The sequence below is a fragment of the Sturnira hondurensis genome, unplaced genomic scaffold (genome assembly GCF_014824575.4).
Source record: "Sturnira hondurensis isolate 20B ecotype Veracruz unplaced genomic scaffold, ASM1482457v3 Scaffold0018805, whole genome shotgun sequence".
Classification (NCBI taxonomy): domain Eukaryota; kingdom Metazoa; phylum Chordata; class Mammalia; order Chiroptera; family Phyllostomidae; genus Sturnira; species Sturnira hondurensis.
Genome location: NW_028091436.1, coordinates 1,943,608 through 1,967,710, shown reverse-complemented (window position 1 = coordinate 1,967,710; position 24,103 = coordinate 1,943,608). Strand labels below are relative to the sequence as shown.

Genomic DNA, 24,103 nt, shown 5'->3' with positions numbered 1-24,103 from the left:
AGGGCCATGTGCAGTAATGCTGAGGGCCCGGGGCTTCCTGGAAGACACCCTGAGAAGACGCACAATGAGGGCACTGCAGGTCTCCGCGCCAGAGTCGCCGAGGCCCGGGGGATGGTCCCGTCGGCCTGTGGTCAGCGCTGACGCCCGGCTCCCTCACCCGTTCGCACTCCTGCAACCCCGGCACCCCCTGCCCTCCCCCCGGGCGAGCTCACCAGGAACGGGAATCTTTGCTGGGCTGCCTCTGTGCCGGGCCACGGCCTGGCTTCTTTCCAAAGGGCACGCATTTTCCGGCACTTTCCAGTGGAGGCGCTGATCCGTGCAGAAAGCCGTTGGACTTTTCTCCACGCGTGTCACCAGAGCATTGCTGAGACACCAGCTACTGTATGTCCCGGAGGTGAGTCCACGTGCCGAGGCCTCTGCTGGGCACTTTTACACACACGGGCCACCTCTGCACGTCCAGGTGGTGGTCAAGCATCCGGCACCCCGTCTCCTGTCATCCGGGGGTGAGTGACTTGGGGGGCTTCTCCACTTGCCCAATGCCGGGCTGGAATTCCACAGAGCGCCACGCTCCAGAGGTATGTCAGGACAACAGGGTTCATCCGATCGGCCCTTCGGGCTGGACTCAGTGCTCACACACAGTGCCTCCCAGACAGACGCTTCGAGAAGCATCTAAATTATCCTCTTTTCCTGGGCAACAGTCGCTTCTTAGACGCGTGAATGCTTTTCCTTTGAAAGACTGTCCCGGGCGACCGAGAGAACCTTCTTCGCCGGGGGGGGGACGGGGATCGTAATCCAATTTCTGATCCCAGACAGATCTGAGACGTGGTACAAGGTAACCTTTCATTTGAACCTCCCCCCGCAAAACAACCCATACATTCTTTCCTAACGTAAAGATTTCCAATAACAGCACAAAACTGGCAGTTAATAATAGGTCCCAACATGTCAGTTTCCGTGGTCTCCAAAAATAAAGCTTCCTGGGGGAAGAATTTGCGAGTCACCAGCGGCAGCGGAGAGAGAGAGAGCTCACACCGCGGAAATCTGGATGTCCTCACTCGCCTGGCAGGCGCGCGTTCTCAGCGGGCCCTGGGAGGGGTTTTTCTGGGTAAACCAAACCATGACGGTCCCCTGCCTCGCCTCTCTGTCTCCCTCCCGACCAACCTGACAATTAAACACCGCGAGGCGTGTTCCCGGGGCTTCGTCTTTTCTGACATTTCTAGAGAGCAGCAAGGAAACGAAAACCAACAGCAGCTATACGCTCCGCACCTCCTCCTCAGCGCTGTGACTGGGCCCGTGGGGGGCCAGTGAAGTTTTCTTTCCTGCCAACCAGCCCATAAAAGCGTGTGTCCTTGATCAAAATGATCAGAACAAGAATACCCGGTAAGGGTTTCCGGAGGAGTGCTCCAGGGGGGCTCTCTCCATCTGCGCCTTCTGAGCAGGGCTCTCTCCCGAAGAGGCTCTCTTCCTCCGTCAGCCCACCTGGAGGACACCGCGCAGGTCTGGAGAGAGCTGTTCTCATCTCTCTCATCTGGGTCTTCAGGAAGGTTGAGTCCTCACCCCCATTGCCGGGGGGGGGGGGCAAGCAGGAGGGGTCCATGAGGGGTCTTGGTGGGCACTGCGAATTTTACAGGCCACTTGCCTTCATCTTCACCTCGGAATTAACTGCCTTCTCATCCCCAGTCATTCCCTTCCCGGACCCCTCACTCTCGCTGACGTGTCTCAGCACAGGCCCTGCAGGTTCTCACTCCGGGGGCCTGGGCAGCTGGACCCCGCATTGTGTGGGGGGTCAGAGGTCGGCACCAAAGAGAAACCCCTGCCCAGCGGGGTGAAAGACCTTCATTTTTACGGGCCCGCCTTCCGTGCACGCCCTGGTAAGCACGTCTCCTCCCACCCGCTACAAAGCCTGGAGACAAACACAAGAAGAGAAAGAACTCTCGATTCGGAGCCAGCCAGTGGCTGAAGTGAAGCTCTTGCCAGAGCACAAGAAACCACAGGCAGGTGTCCGAGGTCAAAGAGCAACTCCAGGCTCGGGCAGGGCGCTCCAGCCAGAGAAGGGTGAGGGCCGAGCAGAGGAAAGAACTACAGGGAACTGAAAAGATCCAAACCCCTCCAAACGCCACCTGCAAACGCCAGATGCACCAGGCCTTTCTGAACGGCAGGGGTCCTGCCGGCGTCGACAGAGGACCTGCAGCGCTTTGCAGATCAGAACACCGCCCCCCCGCCCCAGGGCAGATTCTTCTGCTCACGCCCCACAGGGCTGGATCGCCGTAATTCTGCGGCAAACCCTCGGCACACATTGGGCATCCTGCCGAGAGCCCCTTCCCTCCCAACTGTCTCATGAGGCTGCCAGTGCCTCCCAGCTGCCGGCAACCTTCCCTCTACACCAAAGAAGGGGAAACAGAGGATGGAAGTTTTGCCCTGGGTCATGGGACAGGTCAGCAGCAAGGTCAGCACTGGGCTTCTTCATCGCTTCGGGGTCCTGAACACCGTACTGACCCCGACTGGGCTGACCCCCTGCCCTGGGCTCACCTTCGACCCTGCCCAGAGGGCCTCTGCCGGGGTGAGAGGGAGAGCCGGTTTCTTATCTGAAGCTACACCTTTTTGGGAAAACGGAACGATTCTGGGAACACAGGAAGTGACTGGCTGGGAAGTCACTTTTGGTCCGAACGCGTTGTTCTTGGGCAACTCAGAGTCGAAATCTGGGTTCTGAGGCTTTCGACTCTGGGGCTTTTGGCAGAATTCTTAGAGAAGCTGAAAAGGGAAGACTGAAATTAAAAAAAAAAAAAAGTTGATCCAAATCCAACTGGTTTTGATTCTGGGGGAGCCTGTAGGCACCAGACAGGAACAAGAACACACCGCTGTGTCCCCCCTCCTGTGGGGGCCTGGCAGCCCCTCGCTGTCCTCCCCTGTCCTTGTAGGGCCCCGTGGGGCACCCCTCAGGCCACCGCCCCCTGAGCCTCCACCAAGCGTAGGGGTTGAGAAATAGGACCATTATCACCCAAAACGATGTGAAAATGAATGACAAAAGGTGTGACTTGGCCACTAAAAATATGGTCCCTTAGCCTCTCCAGGGGCAGTGCCGTGCAGCTGAACAGAGAGACACAGAAGGGCCTAACCTAGTAGTTTGCAAGCCCCTCTGTACGAGAATCCATTTCTAATAACATTTATACCACAGCCCCCAAAGTATAAAATGGGTAAAAAAACAGAGAGGGGAGGCAACACTCGGGGTCTGACACCCCCACCCCCAGCCCCCCAAACCATGAACGGTGTGGTCTCAGCTGTTTCCTCTCCCACCACCAACAGTCGCCCCCACGACAGTGTCTGTCTCGGTCGAGCCATCCTGGGGCGCTCACTCATCACAGCGCCCCGAGTACTCGTCACACAGGGGGCTCCAGGCACCCGGTGCCGGCAAAGCGCCAGACCCAGCAGGGCTCCCCCGACACTCCTCCAAACCCACCCTCTCCACCTGAGCCCCCGATGCATGAGGACACCCGGCACCCATTCTTTAGGGTGGGCCCACTCCCACGGTGCAGGGCGGTCCAAGGGGCAAGTCCCCCCGGAGTTCATGACCCCTAGCCAGTGCCACCCGGGCTCAGAACTCACTCCCGACCGCTCGCCTCCCAAGCGTCCCAAAGCCGTCGGGAACATGGCTCTGGGAGAAGCAACCCACACACTCTCATCCGTGTATGTAAGAAATAAGTGATGCAACGTTCACTGGCGTGAACGGGTTTGTGGGCAAGCAGCTCCTGGCCTGGGGGGAGCTTGGGCACCCCCTGGGCGACACGCAAGGCCTGGAGGGCCAGTCGCGACAGCTTGCTGTCCCCGACGCCCAGGCCTGCCCGGGGGACAAGAGTGGCGTTCGCAAGGTGGAAGGCATTGCCACCGCTCCACTCCGACCCCTCCTGCTTCTCGCTCGAGCACAGAGCAGAGGTGAGGAACAGCGTGGGGGGCCGGTGGGGGTAATATTCGGGTTCTGCCTGCACCCTCGGGCTCGGGTCGCATGACCAGCTGTGTCTCCCTCAAACAGTGCTGTTTTACGGGAGAAGTGCCCGGGGTTAGGAAGCCCTGGTTCAACGCCGTCAAAGACACAGGAGGGGCTCGGGAGCTTGCGGCTGCTGTGCAAACCCAGACACCAAACCCAGGAGCCTTGACGTCGCTGGGACTGCAACAGCTCGGTGCAGCTCGGTGCTGTGTCCTGGAGGCAGCGTATCAGAGCCGGGGGTGGGGGTGGGGTGGGGCTCCCTGCGCGCCGGTGAGCGGGCTGCATTCCCTCCTCCCTCCAGAGGCGTGCTGTGCTGCGGTGCTTCTCCGACAGGGACGGGGGAGGTTGGACAGGTCTGTGACCCGCTGGGGTCCAAGGCCAGGCCAGTGGAGCACCCCCGCCCCACCAGGGAACGGAAGTGCAGCCTCGGCCCACTTTCCAGACACGGACTCAGAACAGGAAGCCACGGAAAGAGCAGCGGACGTGACGGCAGCTCTGTCCCCGCATGGGCACACGGTGCCACCGCCCCACACCTGCCCGCTCCCGGTGACGGAGGACAGTGGGGACAGCCGGTGGAGGGGAGTCAGCACCCTGACGCCCGGCCCGAGTCACTTCCCGGGGAACGGCTCTGGACGGCATCCTGAGTGCAGAGAACAGCGGCCTCTCTGAACTTGGCCCACCCAGGCTGTCCCCGTTTCAGGAAGCGCCAATGCACGGGTCTTCCCCCCCAAGATCTGCTCAGAGCGGAAGCCCCTGCCCTGCGGCTCCGCAGGGACCCACTGTGTGGTGGGGGGCCCAGTCCCGTGCGTCACTGTGGGAGCTCTGGGGTCCTGAAGGTGGCTCTGAGGACAAGCCCTCGGTGGCAGGTGTGGAGACCTGGACCAGGAGCCCAGGGCCCCGGAACGACAGGTGTTTGCCTTGAACTTACGACAGAGAAGCTGAATGGGGAGAAAGAGCACCGGGTACAGGGCCCTAGTACACAGACAACGTAGGGAGGAGGGAGGAGGGGCAGAGATTTCCAGAACATGGACACACACTCCACCGTGAGCAGGAGTTGCATTAGGGGGCTCTTTCCACACAACGGGCTTGCACCTTGGGGCCCGATTCGCCACTCAGGCACCGCGTCCCCCTGAATTTCAGAGCTGTGCGCATGGACGCTGCTGTTCTCTTTGCCGCCAGGGGTCAGACCCCAGGAACCAGGGACAGTCAGGGGTGACTCCTGAGCATCCGTGTGCCGAGGGGGCCGCTGAGCCGGAATTCCACCCTCCCGCAGGACAAACCACCTCTGTTTTAAAGCTGTTGAACACCTACGTTTAAAGTCACGCAGCTGGCGGATCAGCAGGATCAAAACCTGGTCCCCCAGCACAGACCTATAGAAGAATTTAACCCACAGGAAGGCATGCCAACCTGGAACATAACAGCTCCCCTCGGGCACACTCATGGCAGCAAGGGTGGGCACCGGGAAGCTGACACACAGCTCCGGTGTGACCTCGGGGGACGGTGGAGGTGGCAGCCTGGCCCGTCTGCTGTGCCACTGACCCGTGATTCTCTCGCACGGGAGCTGCACCCTGGGCCCAGGGCGGACCCTTCCTCTCCTTCTCACCTAAACGCCCTCCCCAAATCTCCACGCCCTCCCGCCCTCCAATTGCCAAGGTGCCTCGACCTGAGCATAAAGCTTCCGGCGAATTTCTGACCCACTAGCTTCCGACGTCCAGCTGCCGCCACCCCTGGGGTCAGAAGCCAGCACCCAGCCCACGACACGCTGATCGAGCCCTGACGTGGGCCGATAGAAGCTGCCTCTCGCTGCGGCTGCTGGGATGAGCACAGCGCAGGGCCCGAAGCTGGGGCTTAGGAAACACCTGTGGGCGCGTGACGCGTCTGTTTCTGTCGCTGCCCTGTTGCAGGGGGCACGCCCAGGCCCACCCACAGAGCTCTCAGGGACGTGGCCCAGGACACTCGTGGTCCATCCGGATCCGAGCTGCCCACAACTCTGAGAAAGGGGTCCTGTTCACCACTTTTTGTCATCAGGGCCGTTATTAAATTCCGCGTGTGGGTCCCCTGCAAGAGTCCCCAGCCCCCAGGAACTTCGGACAAACCTCCACCACATGAGTGAGGCGGGAACCCACAAATGGGAGAGGCTGGGACCAGCTCCCCTGGGGGCGTGAGGCCAGTGCCCGGCACAAAGTTACCACCAGGAAAGGTCGGGTAAGCGAGGTTTGCTTTTTAAGTAAAAGGATTAAAAGTGGTCTGTTTTTATGTGAATTGTCACCAGAAACCAGATGTATACACGAGCCACCCTCATGGGCACACACTCTGGGCTGGAGGGAAAATGGGAGACGGCGAATTGAAGCGAGGGTCCCACCGTCGGGAAGTTGTTGGCTCCGTTCTGCCGACAGGGATCTTCGTGGGGTGTTGGCGGGGTGGAAGGGGAGAAGCCCGACCCCAGGGCAGCAGGGGGCCTGCACGGCCAATTGTGCCGTCGATCCCAGGGAGGGAGACAGGACCATTTCACAGGGAAGGAAACTGAGGCTGGAGGCCGAGCCACCTCTGCAAGGCCGCAACGCTGCCTGGCACTGGAGCCAAGTCTCAGATCAGGTCCACGGGCCCCTTGTTCATTCGGTCCCCCCACAGGCTGATGCTGCCCCAGGGTCTTGCCGCACGAGTTCCCAGGCTCTAGAAGGGTCCTTTCCAGAAGGACACCTAGGTGCGTGAGCAGGACAGGCGCCTGGACTCCAGGTTTTCAGCCTGGAGGTTTCGGAAGGGAGTGGGACAATGAGGGAGGTGGGGTCTCCAGGGGAGGCCGAAACTCTAGAAATGTGTAAGAATGGGCCTCCAGAGGGGCCTCCAGCCAAGGGGGAGGGGGGGGGGTCCAGCTCAGCTCACAAAAGCGGGTCGTGGAGGTGCTGGGGGCCCATTCAGCCCACACCTCCTCGCACCCCCTCTGCAGCCTCCTCTGCAGCGGAAGGGGAACCGGAGCTGCGGGACAGCAGCCCTTTGATCCCTGTGGGGGGGGGCATCGACCGCCGTTTACAAGGACAGCTTCAGAGCTGTCCCCCTGTGGCCAGGGGCCAGGGCAGTTAAGTTTTACGTTTGAACCCTGGCAACTCGAGGCCTGACCTGCGCTTTAACGACATCCTCTCTCTCCTTGCCGGCTAACGACCATGCAGAGAAGCCAAGGGCCCTCCCAGCCTCACCCCACTGCAGGCTGAGGCAAGGTCGGCTGCCGCCACCTCGCCCTGCGTGCAGCAGGCAGGCCCTCGCCTGGGCACACTTGCCCGGAAGAGGTTTCTGGTAAGGAGCCAGGTGAGAACCAGGACAGGGCACAAAGCTCACAGCACAAAGCCCTGGGCTCCTGGGGTTGGGGTGGGGAGGGCAGAGGACACCAACTCAAAAGTGATGAAGGAGTCACCTAGCCCAGGTGAGGGGGAAGGAAGGTGTGATGGGCTCGGAAAAGGTGCTGGGGTAGGCTAAGGGATTTTCGCAGAGGTGGGGGTGGGGAGGGAAGAGGGGGTGGAGCCAATCAGAACTTTCTGTGGGTGCACCGGTCTGGAGTGGGTTCTGAACAGCGGTGGCTGTGGAAGTGGGGGGTCTCAAGTGGCCCCTTCTCTCCACTGTCTCCAGGGCCCAGTGACCCTGGACTGGGTCCAGGATCGCACCAGAAGTAACCCCCCCATCCCACCCCTTAGTCCCTAAATAGACCCATTCTCTGTTCATGAACTGGCTCCTCTGGAAGACGTCCCCACTGGTCACCCTAGCACAGTGACTCCAAGGTGCCTGAGTCACATTCCATAGGGGCTGCCGCCTGTCCCACCAGGTGGAGGCCACCAGGACTCTGGCTCCCCAGAGGCTGTCCCTGCCAACCCTGCCCAGTTCTCTCACTCCTAGGCTGAGCCTGTGGAGGGCCTTGGGCCCCCTCCAAGAAAGCCTGGGGAGGCAGGAGCAGGTCCCCGGCTGGAGCCTAGGCTCACCAGGGGGCCCACCTCCTGTTCCCTCCCTCACGCACCTGGCCCTGCAGACCAGGCCAGACCCAAGAAGAGAGGAGGGGGGGGACTGGGAAGCTCCCGGAAACAGCAGGAAGCCCTTTTCCGCAGGCCGCGGGGGATTCCCTAATCCCCTGGGGGTGGGGGGGTTGTGCTCATTTCCCCTTGCTTCAGGGGGAGCCTTAGTGCAAAACCCTCGCCTTTCAGCGTTGACCTGCCCCCGGCCCCCAGGGCATTCCGCCCTCCCCGCAACGCCCCGCACTCTCATCCCTTCCCAGAGCCAGTCCCAGGCTTTGCAGGGGTTCCACCCGCACCCCTCTGGTTTCACCGTCCTACCCTCTCCTTTCACCAGGAAGGCACAGGAGCTTCTGGGGTTGGAGGCCGTTGACCAGCGGCTCAGGGGCTGCAACCCAACCTGAGCTCCCAGGTCGGTCCACCGTCCCGCCCGCGCCCCCGCACTGGCGGCCACTGTCCAAGTTCCATCAAGTTGTGCCATTGTCTCAGCTTAGTCCCCGTCCCTGGGGAGTCCCAGCGCCTTGCCTCGGCGCCCCCCTCCCGGACCCCGCATTGCACCCGCTGATCACCAGAGGTCCGCGGCCACACGTGTGGGTCCCGGGCCAGAGAGGCCCCCCCAGCCCGGGGCTGCACGCCCGACCCCAGGACCCGCTCCCGGGCGCCAGCACTCACCTGCGGGGCAGGCGCAGGGTCCTCCGCGCCCTGGGCGGGGGAAGGTGGAGCATCGTCCCGGCCGAGGGCCTTGGCGGCGGGGCCGCGCGGGGACAGAGGTGAGAGCCCGGCCACGCGGAGGCCGGAGCCGAGCCCGGCCGAGCCCCGCCCCCTCCTCCCCGCCCCACCGCCAGGCCGCCCTTAAAGCCGCAGAGCCCTGTTTCCCGCGCGCCGACTCCGCCCCGGTCCCGCGGCGCGCGCTGCCGGCGGGCCCTTTAATGCCTGGGCAGGTAGACAAAGAGACGCTGCGGCCGCGGTCCGGGGCCGGGGGTGGGGGTGCAGCGGGGCTGGGGGGGCCCTGACCCTCCATAGCCGGGGGTACCACGGGGCCAGGTGCCCCCACTCTGGAGAGCGGGAGGGGGGCGTGATGCAGCCGGGCCACGGCCTCCACCCCCACCTGAGCCGACCCCCTATTTGAGCCAGGGCAGTTAACCCCTGGGATGCCAACTGCGGCCCCTTGGGCGCCCTTCCTGGGCGGTGGAGGGGGCCTGAGCAAGGCATCTCCAGGTCCCCATGTGCCTGCACGGTGGGCACGTGCTTGCCCCACCCCCCAACCCCAGGGGCGGCTTCCTCCCAGCCCCCTCCTGGCAGGCTTTCCAGGCCTGGGACCTTAGAGTAAGTGCAGGTAACCTGCGCATGGGCCGGACAGGCCGGGCCAGGCTGGCTGAGGGGCTGGAGGTGAGTCCCTGGTGCCCAGGGTCCGTCAGAGGCAGGCTCCCCCCAGCGCGGGCGGGGGGGTGGGGGGTGGTGGGGGGTGGGGGAGCCCGCCCTGTGTGTTGTGGGGAGAACAACCTGTTCACACCAGGAGCATCTCTGCATCCACCCAGGGGCACCACCGGCTGACGACGGGAAAGGGTCCCACGCTGAGGACAGTTTAGAGTAAGAAACAGGGGGCTCCCCACGTTTTGGAAACAGACAGATGACTCCTGCAATTTCTTTCATTTTTTAAATCCTCACCTGAGGACACTTTTTTCACTGCTTTTACAGAGAGAGGAAGGGGGAGAAACACCAGTGCGAGAGAGAAGGACGAACTGCTTCCCGGTCCTGCTGGGGTCAGGGGGCCTGCTCCCAGAGATGGAACCCACAACCTAGGCACGTGCCCCACCTGGGAACCGAACCTCCGGCCTTTCATCTACAGGACAACGCTCCAACCCACCGAGCCACACGGGCCAGGGCAACGTCTGAAATTTCTTTACGCAACACAAACACCAACAATTAGTTTTAAAAGGCGGCCCCACCCAAGGACTGAACTGAGATGACCTCAGAACTCAAGAGTCATTCTTGCTTCTGGCTTGCTGGCTGCTCCTGTGACTGAGCCACCCAGAGCCCCAGGCCACCTGGGTTCCCAGAGACGTGTGGGGTCATCACCCCTAGCTTCCTGGGCTCAGTTTTCACTCCCCCAACCCCTCTGGTGCCCCAGGGGTGTGGGTGGAGCTGAGTCCTAAGGAGAGCTCTTCTCCCGAAAGCCCCCAGTGACCAGCAGTAGCTCTGGGCGCTGGGGAGGGTCCGTCTCTCAGGGCCGACTTCCTATCCGTGCTTTCTACTAGTTCAAAGGTGCAAACAGGCGTTTATCTCCTTCACTCTAAGCGGTTTGCAGGGTAAGACTTAGGGGAGACCATGGGGCCCAGGCAGACCAGCTCTGAGGGGGGTTGGAGCCGGGCAGGTGGTTCTGTTCCACACGGCCTCCTATCTCTGTGGGGGTGTGCTGGTAACCCCCCAGCACCCCTCCCTCAGTGGGGGGAGGGGGAGGCTCCGCCTGCGCTGCTGGGCGGGACTAGCAGGCTCATCTGGGGAACAGCTTAGAGGACGGAACCGCAGGGGATTCTCTTCAGCCGGCGTGGAATCCCGAGTCCATCGACTTTGTCTCAGCCGGAGGATGTCCCCAGCGGGGGATGTTTTTCTACAGCTCTAACTGTGCACATTTTCCACATGGGCAGAGCCTGCAGGGCAGGAGAGGAGGCCCGACAGGGGTCAGGTGCGGGGGACTTTGCTGTCTCTGGACACGGCTCCCAGTCCTGCGGAGCCCCCTCTTACTGCGCAGCCTCTCCACAGTGTCTCACCTCCCACAGGGACGGGGGACAGGCCCCGGAGAGGACAAGCCTCACCCGGCCAGGTACATAAAGCTGAAACTAATATAATATTGTATGCTGATCTTCATAAAAAGAGAGGAGGAAGTCTCAGGCAGCAGCTCAGCCCAGGGCCGGGATTCTCAGCTCCCCGAGACCCCGAAGAGGATTCTGTGCTGGGGGGTCTCCAACCCCCATCTCCCCCACCCCCAGGTCTGAGTCCTGAGCTGAACTGGTGGAGCCCGGTGGTAGGCCCGGCCCTCTGCGCTCCTCACCCATTCTCGACGACGAAGATAGGTTGCCATCCTTCCTCTGCCTTCTGACCCCCGACCCCTTGGCAGAAACTAGAGGGGCTGTTACAGGGGAAGGAGCAGGCCCCCGGGGGGGGGGGGGTTGCCACTGTATTTATACACAGCATGCAAGTCAGCACCTGTATTCTCAGTGGGCCCAGACCCTTCGGGTAACTGGACAGCAGTGTTGGGAAGTGCTGTGGGGCTTCCGTGACCCCAGGGAAACAGGCCTGCCCCTGGGGGGGGCGGCAGCACGGGGTGCCTGGTTGACTCAAATACAATGGGAGGGGGGGACATGTGGCAGGGAGGGGCTCTCCTCCCCCTTTCAGAGCCCTCCTTTCTGCGCCCCAGGCTGCATGGTAGTGGGGGAGACGGAGGGAGGGGGACAACTGAGGCCCTCGCAGTGGAGGGGCGACACCCTGCTGAGAGCAGGAGGGACAGGCCTCCTCAGGGCTCCTCAGGGAGCCCACGTTAGCGGGAGCTCACGTGTCTCCCAGGCCAGGACATCACGGTGGCTCTTTACAAGGGGGAAACTGAGGCACGGAAAGGCCAGGAAATGCCCCGAGCAGGGGGCAGAGCCCACACTAACACACGTGAGGATCTTCCAGGCAGGTTCCTGTGAGGGGTGATTTGCCCGAGTCCCCTGAGGCCCAGGGTCCCCAAGACCGACGCTCTGTCTCCAGCAGAGACACCCAAAGGACTGGGGGTGACTATCTCTGGGTGTCTCCCGAAAAGCACCTCGAAGGTGGGTGGGTGGGCTGGCTGGAGTGAGGCCAGGAGGAGAGACCTGCCAGGAAGCTGCACTCAGTGTGGTTTTAGGGTCACCTGCCTGGGGCCTGACCAGACAGACACCTGGTCTCCTGTGAGAGCCCCGGGGAGACTGAGTCCCAGGGAGGGAGCCCGCGCTGTCCCCCCACCTGCCCTCACTTCCTCCTTCCCATCAGGGATGAAGCGACCAGCTTCCACAGATGGGGTGCCCCTGCCCTCCAAGTCTCGGCTGGTGGGGAGAGCCGGGCACAGAGACCCGTGTGTCTTGGCCGGCTGAGCCGGCGGCTTGGACAGAGGCAGAGCGAAGAGCGCTTTACTGTGTGGAGGGGGCGACGGGAAAGAGAGGGACAGGCAGAAAGGAGGGTCAGGGATGGGACAGAGGACGTGGGGCAGGTCCTCGGTGAGGTGGCCCCACGGTCACACTGCTCTCAATGGGGAAGACCTGCCCACGTCACTGATCCCAGACCCTGACGACCCCACTGAGTCTCCAGGAGCCGCCTCTGCAACCTCGACTGAAAAATGTACAGAACCACCTGGACTGGCTCTCTCACACCCGTGACCTCACTCCCCAGCAGTGTGGGGACCTGGGGAGGCAGGCCCAGAAAGGTTGGGAGAGTGGCCTGCCACGGGTCTGGTGGTGGCCGGGCCACAGGCACGGAAGCCACGGGACACTAGTCCCGGGCGGGGCTCTGGACCTCTCGGGGATGCTGCGTAGTCAAGAGCTCCTTGTGCGTGACCCTGGCAAGCTTCTCTGCCCCGGGACCTGGCCAGGCTGCTCCTCAACTCGCCACCTCCAGACCCCCTACCCGAGGACAGGCCAGGTAGCCCGGAGAGACCCCTTCATCCAGGGTGTCAGAGGCAAAAACACTCCCGCAGTCACAGGGCTCAACCCCCATTTTCCCAGCGGGAGAGTTAGGGCTCAGAGAGGGCAAGGGGCAGGTGCAGGGCAGTGTTGTACGGACTGGTCGGTGCCGCTGCCTCCCCAGCGCAGCCTGGGGCTGGGACAGAAGGCTTGGGGGACAGCGGCACACTCTGGGTGGGGGCACAGCCGGTGCAGGATACGGAGTCCCAAGGCACGGCCCCAGCCCAGCTGCGGCGTCTCTGGGGAGCAAGTGGGCCAGCTGGAGGAAGGGGTCCTGCTCCAGCTGCTGATCCGCAAATATTTACCCAACCTCAGAGGGGACCTGCCTTCCTCACCGCCCCCGCAGGCAGCTGGGGACAGGCCGCAGAGGGGACACGGCCTCCGGACCTTACAGTGAGCTACTGTTCTTGTGGCCCTCCTCCCACCAGCCAAAGCTCCGCCTCTCTGTGTGGATCTGAGGACACAGGGGCAGAGGGGACGATGGGACAGGGAAGAGGCTGCCTCCGATAAGGTTGGACAGACCCTCGGCTGGCCTCCCTGGGCTGTGCGTGATGGTGTGCAGACGTGTGCACACTGTACTTGCATGCATGTACACATGCGTCTGTAATCTCACAGCTCCAGTCAGGAGGCAGGAAGCCATGACCTCAGAGCCGCCCAAGCCCCCGAGGCTGCAGGCTCCCCCCCGCTGAGCCGCATCCCTGGCCTCGGCAGAGAAGCAGAGGACAGGCCCCCGCGGCTCCGGGCGGAGAAGGACGGCGAACCTCCCGTCGCCTGAGTCCCTCAGGCCCCTTCGCAGCAGCAGCTGCACCTGCACGGCTCTGATGGAGCACCGAGTTCTCCCTCCGAGGTGACGGGGCAGTTTCCGCTCCGGTTCCCAGGGGGCTGTCCTCCCTGGAGCTGCCAAGCAGACCCTCTGCAAAGATGCTGGAGCCGGCCCTCCTCCCCGCGCCGCACTCAGTCGGGAAGCCCTTGTGCGAGACCCCCAGCTACCTCCCGAACTCATTTCTGACCACGGCCCCTTGTTGCTCTGCCTCGGCCGTGTGGACTGCCCTCGTCGTCTCAGGGCCTTTGCACATGCTGTCCTTGCAGAGCCGCCAGCCTGGAGCCGCATGGCCCAGGGCCCTCCCCGGGGGCTCTGCCCCGCCCCACCTGATTTTCCCTGGCAGCACACGGCGCCACCTACGCTGCCACAGTACATGACTGGTTCACTGTCTCCTGTATCTGAGTTTAAAAATGATTGTTTTTTCCTCCTGCCGTGTCCCCAAATGCCCGGTCTAGTGGCTGCTCTACAAATACGTAGTGGCTCTCTGATCAATACCACGAGGAAGACATCGTCACCATTGCTCCTTCCAGACCGAGACAGGGAGCACTGAGAGGCAAAGCGCCTCATCTGAGGTCACGCAGGCAGCAAGGGGCAATCCCAGAGCTAAACCCAGTAACATGGACTCTTGAATGTCCCCCTGACGTTGCCGACCTGCCGCCCAAGGACAGGGAACTAACCAAGGGGGCCGGCGGGGATGTGTGAGTTGGGGCCCCAACTCCTGGCTGGAGCCTCCAGCACGCAGCTCCTGGCTCCGCAGAAACCCAGAAAACGGGTCATCTGAGGAAGTCCGCTCCCCGTGGACAGGGGTGCCTGGCAGAGGCTGTGGGGGTCGGGAAGGGATGGTGACAGCTGGAGGATAAACGGTCCCTCTCCGTCCAGTAGCACTTGGCAGAATGCCAGCAGTCCTGGGGATCCCGCCACCTGAGTCTGTCTGCACGGCCCCGTCACTCCCGACTGGCCCTGTCATCGACCCCATCGGGGCAGAGACGGAAACCAGGCGAGACCGAGGACGGTGACAGGAGAGGGCCTGGGAGAGGGCGGGAGGTCAGATAAGGAGGGTGGGGAAGGGGTCGGCGACCTTGGGGTCAGCATCCCAAGGCTGGAGATGCCCCCCAGGGACAAAGGGACAGGAAACAAGACACAAGAGAGCCCCCTCTGAGGACAAGCTGGCTGGCTGATGAGGATGCCTCACCCTGCCCCGGGGGTGCTCACCTCAGCCTGGAGGAGTCCCCCCACCACTCACTCTGCCTGCGTGGAGGCTGCACAGCCCCTGCCCTTTCACCCTGCATCCCCTGCCCCCCACCGGTGGCTCTAGGACGGGTCTCCTAGTGGCTGCCTGTCTCTCACCGCCCCACCTCGGAGTGCCTGCCACCTGTGTGCTGGCCCCCGCGTTGTCCTCTCCCACCAATCTCTCCCAGACCCTGGCTGCCTGCTTGGTGTGTGGCGACGTGTCTCTGAGGTGGCTCCGTGCTTTGGGTCTCTGGGCCCGACTCTTTCTGCCTGGTTGTCAAATGCTGACTGTCACGAGTCCGCCCATGGGTGCTGCGTCATGGCTGTGATGTCGTGGGGGAGCACATCAGCCCACAGCCCCCACGGGCGCCCCGTGCGCAGCTCCGTGAGCCCGATAGCCCAGGGCCGGGAGCGGGCCCCTCGTGCTCGTCTCGGGACAGTGGGGCCGTTGAACAGGCCCACAAGGACCCGCATTCACAGAGGCTTGGGGGTGGGGCGCCCGCCACCGAGGCTCTGAGGCTGCCTGTGGTCCTCTCAAGCCAGACCCTGTCCAGGAAGATTGGGGGACACCTGGGGGCACTCCAGGAGCACTCTCTGACACATAGTTCAACACTTGGTCCCCGAATGGCCTTAGATTTCATGTTGAGCAGAGGCCCAGAGACATGAGGGGCACTGTCCTGGGGGGGATCTGGCTCTGGAGGAAGGGGTGTGATCCCTGTTCCCGACATGCTCCCAGGCTTGGGGACATGTGGGCCGCAGACAGAGGGGAGCGCTGTGGGGTGGCACTGCGGGGTCGCGTGGGGCAGAGGCCTGGGCTCTGTTCCAGAGATGCCACTTTTAAGCTACGGGATCCTGGCAAGCCAGTTAAGCTGGCTTCCAATTCCTCATCCAACTCACAGTGTTGCTCGGACTGAGCGAGGCAGCGCCTCGTGGGTGTTTCAGGAACCGCAGGTGCCACGCCATCACTAAAGAATCCCGAAACCATCACAAATGACACACAGCCTCTAAGATCGGACCACAATCACTTGCAATGGGGTGAATGATGGCAGGCTTCCTGGAGGAGGGGGTTTAGGAAAGACAAGCGGGCGAGTGGGCATGACCGCCCGGGCAGGAGAGCTCCAGCCTAAAGCCTTCAGGACTGTTACGGGTTTGTTTTTCCAGGCACCTTGAACCAGAGGAAGGAAAGTAATGTTTCCTCCAGAGCTTCTCCTGCACACCTTGTGCGTACAACAAGCGTGCAAAGATCCTAGTCTCATATCACTACCGCCACGAGAACGGGGCAGTCCTCCCGAAGCCTCGGAGCTGGGGTCTGAGCCCCAGTTGGCCACGCCTTCGCACCCGGGCTCCCCTGTAACATCAGCATTTCCAGGCACCGAGCAAGCCCAGCGGCCTGATCGCAGAACAGGCCTGATCGCAGAACAGAAGCCTCGTGGGGAAGAAGCAGGGCTGACAGCAAAAGAGGGGACCAGGGGACCGACAGGCAGGTGGGCGTGGCTGGTGGAAATGCCAAACCCATCTCCACAGCCTGCCCAACCTCCGTCCCCACCCTGATTGTCAACCAAATTGCCTGTCATCAAACTCGGGGGAACCGGCAGCTCAATTGTAGGTTACTAGGACACAGGGAGGGAGGGCCACTCGGCAGCTTCAGCCCGCACAGTTGCCATGGCAACTAGCATCCATCCAGCCGCCCCTGTGGAACACCTGGGTTACTCGTGCCTTCCACCAGCCCTGTTGGGTCTGAGCAGACACAGCGACGCAGATTTTTTCCCACACGGACTGTGGAGAGCCACCACCCTCCTGCTTGAAGAATGAAAGTGTGTTTCAAGAGCCAGGGGGCTCTCTGAAGCCACCCCCCCTTCCCACCTTCCCTCTATAATGGATCCCACTCGTGTCCCACCTGGGTGCCCTCTGCCACCACAGTCCCCGTGGGTGCTGACAGAGTGCCCCGAGGGCCCCGGGGACTCGCAGCCTGGGCCCTGTCTCCCAGTGCGGCAGCCAGGACCCCATGGGGTAAAAAAACCCACACTTTGTCCTCTGGGTTCTGCAGAAAGTCCCGGAAATCCCTGTGCCCCACCGCCCTGCAGCCCTGCAGGTGAACTCACCCCCTCACTGGGGTCCTTCCTCCCCGTGACTCCCTTCCCTGCTTCCAACCTGGGCTCGGCCACCACCTCCCCAATAAACGCCTCGCTCTCAAACCTCAGTCTCTCGGTCACCTCTGTGGAACCCCAGCCCTGGACACTCTTCCTGTGTGATGACGGTCACACTTGAGTGACAGGCGATAGGCCCATTGGCCAGGGTGGGATGGGGAAGAGGCCGCTCACCTGTGGGCGCTGCGTGCAGCTGGCTCGGGCACCCTGCAAGGACGGCATCCCTGGGTCAGAGTGTGGCCACTTTGCTGGGCGGACGACTCAGGAGGCCCACCCAGGGGGCCCCAGGGACATCAAGTTCCAGAGAGAAGAGTAACGCACAGTCTCCCGAACTCTGTCGTCACCGGGAGCTTGCACACGGTGCTGCCGGTGCGCGGCCCGGGGCGCGTGCACACCACACGTCAACTGTTGGAGCTGTCACACCCCCGTCCCGCTGCCAGCTGAGCAAGCATCAGTGGAGGGTGACGGAACCCAACGAACGCACCACGGGCGAGGGCAGCCAGGATTCGAACCCAGGCAGTCTGGGCACCTGGGGCTGCCTCTGCCCCGGGCCTAGAGGCCTCTTCTTCCTTGTCGGTCTGATGAGGTCCAAGGGCAGAAACTGTTTGGACGTTGACCTTGAACACCGGGTTCCCCCCGGGGGGCCCTCACCTTCCTCTGTCCCAAGCCTTGCGGGACGAAGCCAGGCCGTGGAAGCTCCCGGAAGCGCTTCCAGGAAACAGAAGATGAAGGCAGAGGGGAAGGACGGCTCCGCTCCCTGCTGGTCTGAACTCAGACCGGTCCCCTCCTCCTCGTACAAACTACAAAGCCAGGGCCCATGCGAGGGAATTCTTGGGGCTGAAGGTGGGTGGGCGTCCGGGGCGGGCCTCTGCCACACCTCCCAACAGAGACCGGCTCCTCTCAGGAGGCTTCTCTGTAAGGTCGGGGGCTCACTGCCTCAGGCGAGCAGAGCCAGCTTGGGCGAAGGCTGGGGCCTCCGGCTTATTTTATGTGACATTTTTCAACGTCAGGGCACTTCAGAGCCAAGCAGGAAACGAATCCCATCTGCTCCCAAGCTCTCAGGCACAGTTCAAGAGGACAGGCTGGGGAGGGCGGAGGAGGCGCAGAGGGCGCAGAGCTCGGAAACACGCAGCCCCCCATGGGGTCTCACTGTCCCGACACATGCCCCCGGAGCCTTTCAAGACGGGGCCTGGGGCTCGGCCTGAGGTCCTGCAGCCCTGGGCGTGGGGCCCTGGACAAGGGTCCTGCTGAGGTCACTGAGGACACGACTCTGTTCTAGGCGAGTGGCTCTCCAGGAGCTCTGAGACCTACCAGCACCATGGCAGGCTCAGCCTGGGACCCCTGCCACCTACCCTGCAAAGCTGAGGACAGCCACCCGGAGGGCCACTGACACAGACAGGAATGGACGCACGGGGAGGCAAATCCAAGTGAAAGCAGGGAGGGGACTGAGGGAGGTAGGGCTGACCTCCTTCCTGTCTGGGCCCACGTGGCCCTAAACCCTCAGCGAGGGCCGCCCTCCCTCCGACCGGGGTGCTGGGGTCGGGGGACAGATGGCTGTGCACCTTATCTTCTTATTAGATTAAATTCCAGGCCTCCCTATTTTTAGAAAAACAAATTCCTTTTCTCTTTTCAGGAGGGAGAAATGTCCCGAGCTGTCACCTAGGACAGTGAACAGCCACCTTGAAGCCGTCTGCGGTGTCAGATGTGGGTGTTCCTACGGCAAGACGGTGTCAGTGGGGACCCGTCCAGGTGACAGAATCTAGGAGGGTCATGGACAACTCGAGAGCTTCCAGGGTGTGACCAGGACAAGCAGCAAAACCTGGCTCATTTCAGAAAATACTAAAATAAACTGGGGACTTGGGCGGGGGGCGGCGGCAGGGATTGGTCCAGAGAAGAGAAGTCGGCACGAGAAGAGGCTGCGATATATGTTTGAATGAGGTTTACACTTACTCTATTTTTCCCCAGGTGACAAAATTTAAATCGCCAATATGCAGAAATTGCAATGAAGCAGATGTTAGGTGACTATTCAGAAACTTTCTTACAACTTTATTCCATTTGAAATGGAATGAGCTCCCCGACACTGAGCGTATGCAAGCGCAGGCTGCAGGACGGGCTGCCGGAGAAGATTCTCCTACTCTGTGGGAGGAGGGACTTGGCCACAGGCCCTGAACTTTGGAAAACTACGGCTTCCTGGGGCAGCCCAGGGTCTGCTGGCGAAGGTCCGAGATGAGATTCGGAACCTCCTTTTTGAAAAGAAAGTTCCCCAGCATGCACTGACGTCTGGCTGAGGGCACAGACAGGGTCCTCTGCCCCCCAACTTCTGGGGAACTACCTGCCCTGGCTGCTGGGCAGGTGGGGGGAGCGTCTGGGAGCTCCCTGAGGGCCAAGGCTGGGGTCCTCCCAGCACCTGGGGTCTTTGGGAGCAGGGGCTGGGATGCCCTCTGCCCACCTGGCCGGGAGGCCCCACAGGACAAGGGGCTTCCCGGGCAGAGCGGCTGGCCGACTTCACCCTAACCCCAGCTGCAGCCTGGCGGGCCGAGCTGCAGGCCGGCCCCGGGGGTTTACGGGCAGTAAACAACCCTGCCCGGGCGTCAGCTGTTTTGCTCCAGAGCCGCCTCCCCCACTGGACAGGCCCTGCCAGGTCCCCCTGGGTTCACCCAGGGCGGGAGCCGTGGGTGGCCTGAGCCTGCTCCTGTCCTTCCACTCTCTCCAAGTTGGAAGTTTTTCTGGGGAGGGGTTGACCCTGCCGCTACCTGTGTGGTCCCTTGGAGGGTGGAAACACGGTCCGCTGAGACACCCGAGGAGCTTCCAGAATTCTCCAGAACCCATGCTGCTTTCTTCCCACCTCCCCCTCCCTCCCCAGCTGTCACGCACATCGTGTCCAAGCTGCTCCACAAACCCCACCCTGTCAACCGGGGCAGGAAAAGATGTGGAGACAGGGATCCCGCAGGGCGAGGGCAGGGGCAGGAGGGCATGGGACTGGCAGAGGCCCGCAGAGGAGGGGAGCAGGCGGGGTGGGGGTGGCCCACGAGGAGAGCAGGGCGGGAGTGACAGGGGAAGGCGGTACAGCTGTCACCCACGCACGTCCACCCTCCCCTCAGCAGCCCTCGAGGGACAGACACAGTCTTATCACCCTCTTTGCACAAACGGGGAAGCAGGTGAGGCCGTCCGAGGCCCACACACCCTTTCCAGAGCTGCTCCTCCCAGCCTTGAGAGGGTCGAGGACCAGGGACAGGACGCGCCGCAGAATGACAGGCCCAGGGGCCAATGAGGACCGACGCCAGCCCCACCCCTTCAGACGTCGGCCCTGCACCCCGCGCCAGGTCTAGAAGGACCGCGGGCCTCCCCGGGCGGTCACCACCAGGATGCGCGTCCCAGCGCAGCAGCCTGAGTCCAGGGGCCTCCCCGTGGACCCCGCACCCCCTCCCGTGGGCAGGGCCCGCTCTCACCCGGTGGTGATGTCATCGTCCTCCGTCATGGTCTTGCCCATGAGGTCACTGTCGCTCATGTAGCCGGACTTGAGGTCCGCGTCATCCGCGTCCAGGCGGGAGGCGTGGCTGAGCTTGCTGGGGCTGCGCATGGGCATGGTGTGCGAGTAGCGGGCCCGCTCCCCGTGCGCGTACCAGGCGGGTGGCCCCTCCGAGCGACAGCTCCCGCCCACCGAGGGGGCGTCGCCGGCCTGCAGCCGCGGGCTGGCCTGGCCGTAGCGCCAGGACAGAGGGGACGAGCGGTTGGAGAGACTGGACACGCTGCGGGGGTTGGCGTCATCGCTGTCGTAGCAGGTCATCTCCAGGGAGCTGGGTGGGGGCGGGGCGTTGGGTTAGTCCGGGCACAGCTGCTGGGCCACCTCCTCCAGGAGGCCCTCAGACTGCTCCCCAGAGCCCCCCACCTGCCCGGGCCACCTCCCCCAGGAGGCCGCTGCTGTGTGAGTTACTCCTGTTATATTTGTTATCTCAGGCTGTGGGAGGGAATGATTTTGGAGCCGGGAAGGCCACCTGAGGCAACCCTGACAGCACAGATTCTGTAATGGGAGCTGACGGCCATTTGCTCGGAAGCCAGCTGAGGAGAGCTCTTCCCTCCGCTGGACATCGGAGACGACAGCTAACAGCTACTTCTTGGGGCTCCCGGGCTCACACACACTGGTGAGGCCCCCCCCCCCCCACCACGGTGCTCAGCGATGGGGAGGGGCCAGGGAGACCCGCTGGCAGCCCGGGGCCGGGGCCTTCAGCCACCTGAGCATTGGAGCCTGTCACTCACTCCGTCCACCTCCTCTCTACTGAGGAGCAGAAGGTTCATTCCAAACGAGGCAGCGAGGCTGGAGTGTGGGGCAGGGGGTGCAGGCAAAGCCCTGGGGACCTGGGGCGGGCGGCCGATTCCCAGGGAGACCGGCCTCTGCCCAGACCTGGGGCAGCAGGAGGGGCCTCACCAGAGAACCGCTTAGCTGGATGGCCAGGGGCGGGGGCAGGGGCGGGGCCAAAGGCGGAGGTCCAGGGCCCCAGGCCTGAGGCCTGGACGCACATCAGGTTAGCAGGGGATGGTGGCCTGGGTGACGGGCCAGGACTATGACAGCTGAGGGACAGGCGGTGTAGCTGGTCTACACAGGTGGAGATAAAACAGGGCAGAGTGGGGCCAGTGCTGAGTGTCCATCCCGAGGGCCGTTGCTTGTCTGCCTGTCTGGCTCTCACCAGGAGCCCCTCCTCCTGTCCCCGTCCACCCCAGACCATCTCTCTGCGCCTGTGTCGCCGGGGAAGGCTCTGTGCCGCCGGGGAAGGCTCTGTGCCGGCTCCAGGCCATGCCCGGGGCCTCCATCTGGGGAACACGTTCTGTGGGGGAGCGGTGGGCCAGGGAGCAGAGGGAGGAAGTTTCATTTCCTCCCCAGGCCAGCCCCCTGATGCGAGGCTCCCTTGCTGGGGGAACAGGGGAAGCAGGGCAGGAACAGAAGCTTCTGGAAGGAACTGAATCCAGCTCCAGCCTGTGAGCTCCAGCCTGTGAGCTCCAGCCTGAGTGCTTCCAGGCTTGCTGGAAGCACTCACTGGGCTGTGGGCTCCTCACGTGCAGAGCCCGAAGGTGCTTGGCGGCTGGGGCACCACCAGCGCTGGCACCAGCCACAGGGGTCCTGAGCCTTCGGGACCCAGACCAGCCAGCACCAGCCTGTGACTCGGGGTGACTTGCCCAGGACGCTCCCTCCCTGCCTGGGGACTGAGGGCCGGGACTGTGCACACCCAGGGCTGAGGGAGGGGCCGAGTGATAGAAAGCACTGGAGAGAGTGAAAGAGGTAAGAATTCAAGGGGCCACTGTCCGCTCCCCCCGCGTGGGAGAGGAGTAACAGAAACCTGGGCTGAGAGCAGAAGTGGCCCTTGGTCCGTGTAAACAGAAAGCCAGGGTTGGGGCTCTCGGTTCCCTTTCCCCTGTGGGGAGACAGAAGCCAGAGGCCCGAGGTGCCCCCAAACTGGTCAGCTGTGTGCAAAAGGCTTTCGGCTGCCCCACCCCCCACTACAGCGTCTGCCTGTGGTCCGGAGGCTCTGCTGAACTGGGGGGGCGCTGGCTGCTCGGAGTCAGTGGCCCCAGGAGGCTGCAGCCGCCGCCTCTGCCCTTCCCCTGCGGTGAGTCACTCGGGGTGTGACCCTCTTGGCAACTAAGTGTGTTCAGGGGCTGGGACAGTGGATGCTGAGTGCCGGTCCAGCAGCTCCCCTGGATGGGGGAGGAGGACGCTCAAGACCTCATCCCTGGGGTCTCTCGCGCAGTGAGGCAGACCCCCATCCCACGTGGGGTGGAGGGTGGTGGTTGAGAGATAGTGAGTTCTCCATCACTGGAGGTATGTAGTTTACTCTGGATATCACTTGGCCACACGCTTGGCCTAACAGAGTCCTTTTCCCATTGTCTCTGTGTCCCAACTCTGTTCTCCTTCTGCAGCCCCAGGAGATGGGGAGGAACCGAGTTCCAGGCCAGCTGGAGAGGTGACCAGTCCCTCTCTGCGCCTTCCTGTGTCACAGCCCCATGATTTCCCAATCCTGCCTGCTGTCGGCTGCCCCCACACGCCCCGCCCAGTGCAGCCAGGCCCTCTGTCCCTCTGAGCCGAAGCATGAGCTCAGCGGAGCAGCCGGAGGAGGAGGTAGTGTCTCTGGGTCACAGCTGTGCCCAGGACGCCCTGCAGGGGGTGTGTGGGACAGTGATGCCTAAGCAGCTGGCGGCCGCGGGTCCCAGGGGTGGATGGGGGGCTCATGCACATGGCACGGAGTCTGGGCAACACTGTGTGCGCCCCACTGAGCCAAGAGGGACCCTGACTGCAGAGCGCAAAGACCCTGGGAGCAGGGAGGGCAGTCCCGGAATCCTACCATGAGGGAGGCTTTGGCTCAGGGACGGGACAGCACTCAGTGACACCACGTGACACTCGAGGGGCCGTCCAGCGGCAAAAGTGCGTCTGGAGACACCTGGGGCCTCAGAGGATGGAAGTGGAGGGCAGTAGAGGGTGTGACCACCCCCACCCTCACCCCGCAGCGTACCTGTGGGTGACCTGGGACCCCCGCAGGCTGGACATGGTCTCCTCCAGGTTCTGTCGAAGGTCCAGGACGTTCTGCACTGTCCTCTTCCTCTGGGACTCTGGGTCTGGGGGGGCGAGGGAAAGCGTGGGGTGAGTGCAGGGCTCCCTGCTGGGACGCTGGGGGTTCAGGAAGTGGAGATGGACCATCCCCCCGGGGCACACTGGTCCCCTGCCTCTCAGGCCTTGCACAGCCCTGCACACAGGCCCTGGACCGTTCTGCTCCCATCAGCCCGCCCAGTGGGCCACGGTCAGACACACACCATGTGTGCCGGAGAGTGCAGCCGACCCAGGGACACTGCAACGCGGGGGACCCGACCCACCTGTCCCATGCTCTTCTTTGGCTCTGGGACCTGTGGCCACTGTACCGAATCGAACCCCCAGAGCTTCTTTGGGGCACCGCCTGGGAGAGAGGCGGGCACCCGCAGCGAGGGGCCGACCCGCAGCTCTGGGTCCCAGCCCTGGCCCCCTGCAGCCCAAACTGCCCACTCAGTGCCACCACCCCCCACAAAGGGAACGCGTCTGAGCCCCGTCAGGAGGCATCTCCCGCACACAGGACCCTGCTCAGGCCGGCGGGCAGGGGGTTGGGCACGCCTTTCCTGAGAACCAGCGGCACGCCCTGCCCAGCCCAGCCCCTCTCCTTCCCCCACCCAGGAGCCCATAGGAGGTTGGGGGGGGGGTGTCTCTTGTGGAC

At 63.1% G+C, this 24,103-nt stretch overlaps 1 protein-coding gene across 5 annotated transcripts in view; it reads right to left on the bottom strand.

The window, feature by feature from the left end:
* NAV1 (neuron navigator 1) overlaps window positions 1-24,103 on the bottom strand; it is a 133,722-nt gene that overhangs the window by 35,125 nt on the left and 74,494 nt on the right. For all 5 annotated transcript variants that reach the window (XM_037070563.1, XM_037070565.1, XM_037070567.1 and 2 more), the window contains 2 exons: window positions 23,375-23,477; window positions 20,321-20,668 (listed from right to left, as the gene is read on the bottom strand). In XM_037070563.1, the coding sequence (XP_036926458.1) occupies window positions 20,321-20,668; window positions 23,375-23,477 (451 nt within the window). The remainder of the gene's footprint in view (window positions 1-20,320; window positions 20,669-23,374; window positions 23,478-24,103) is intronic.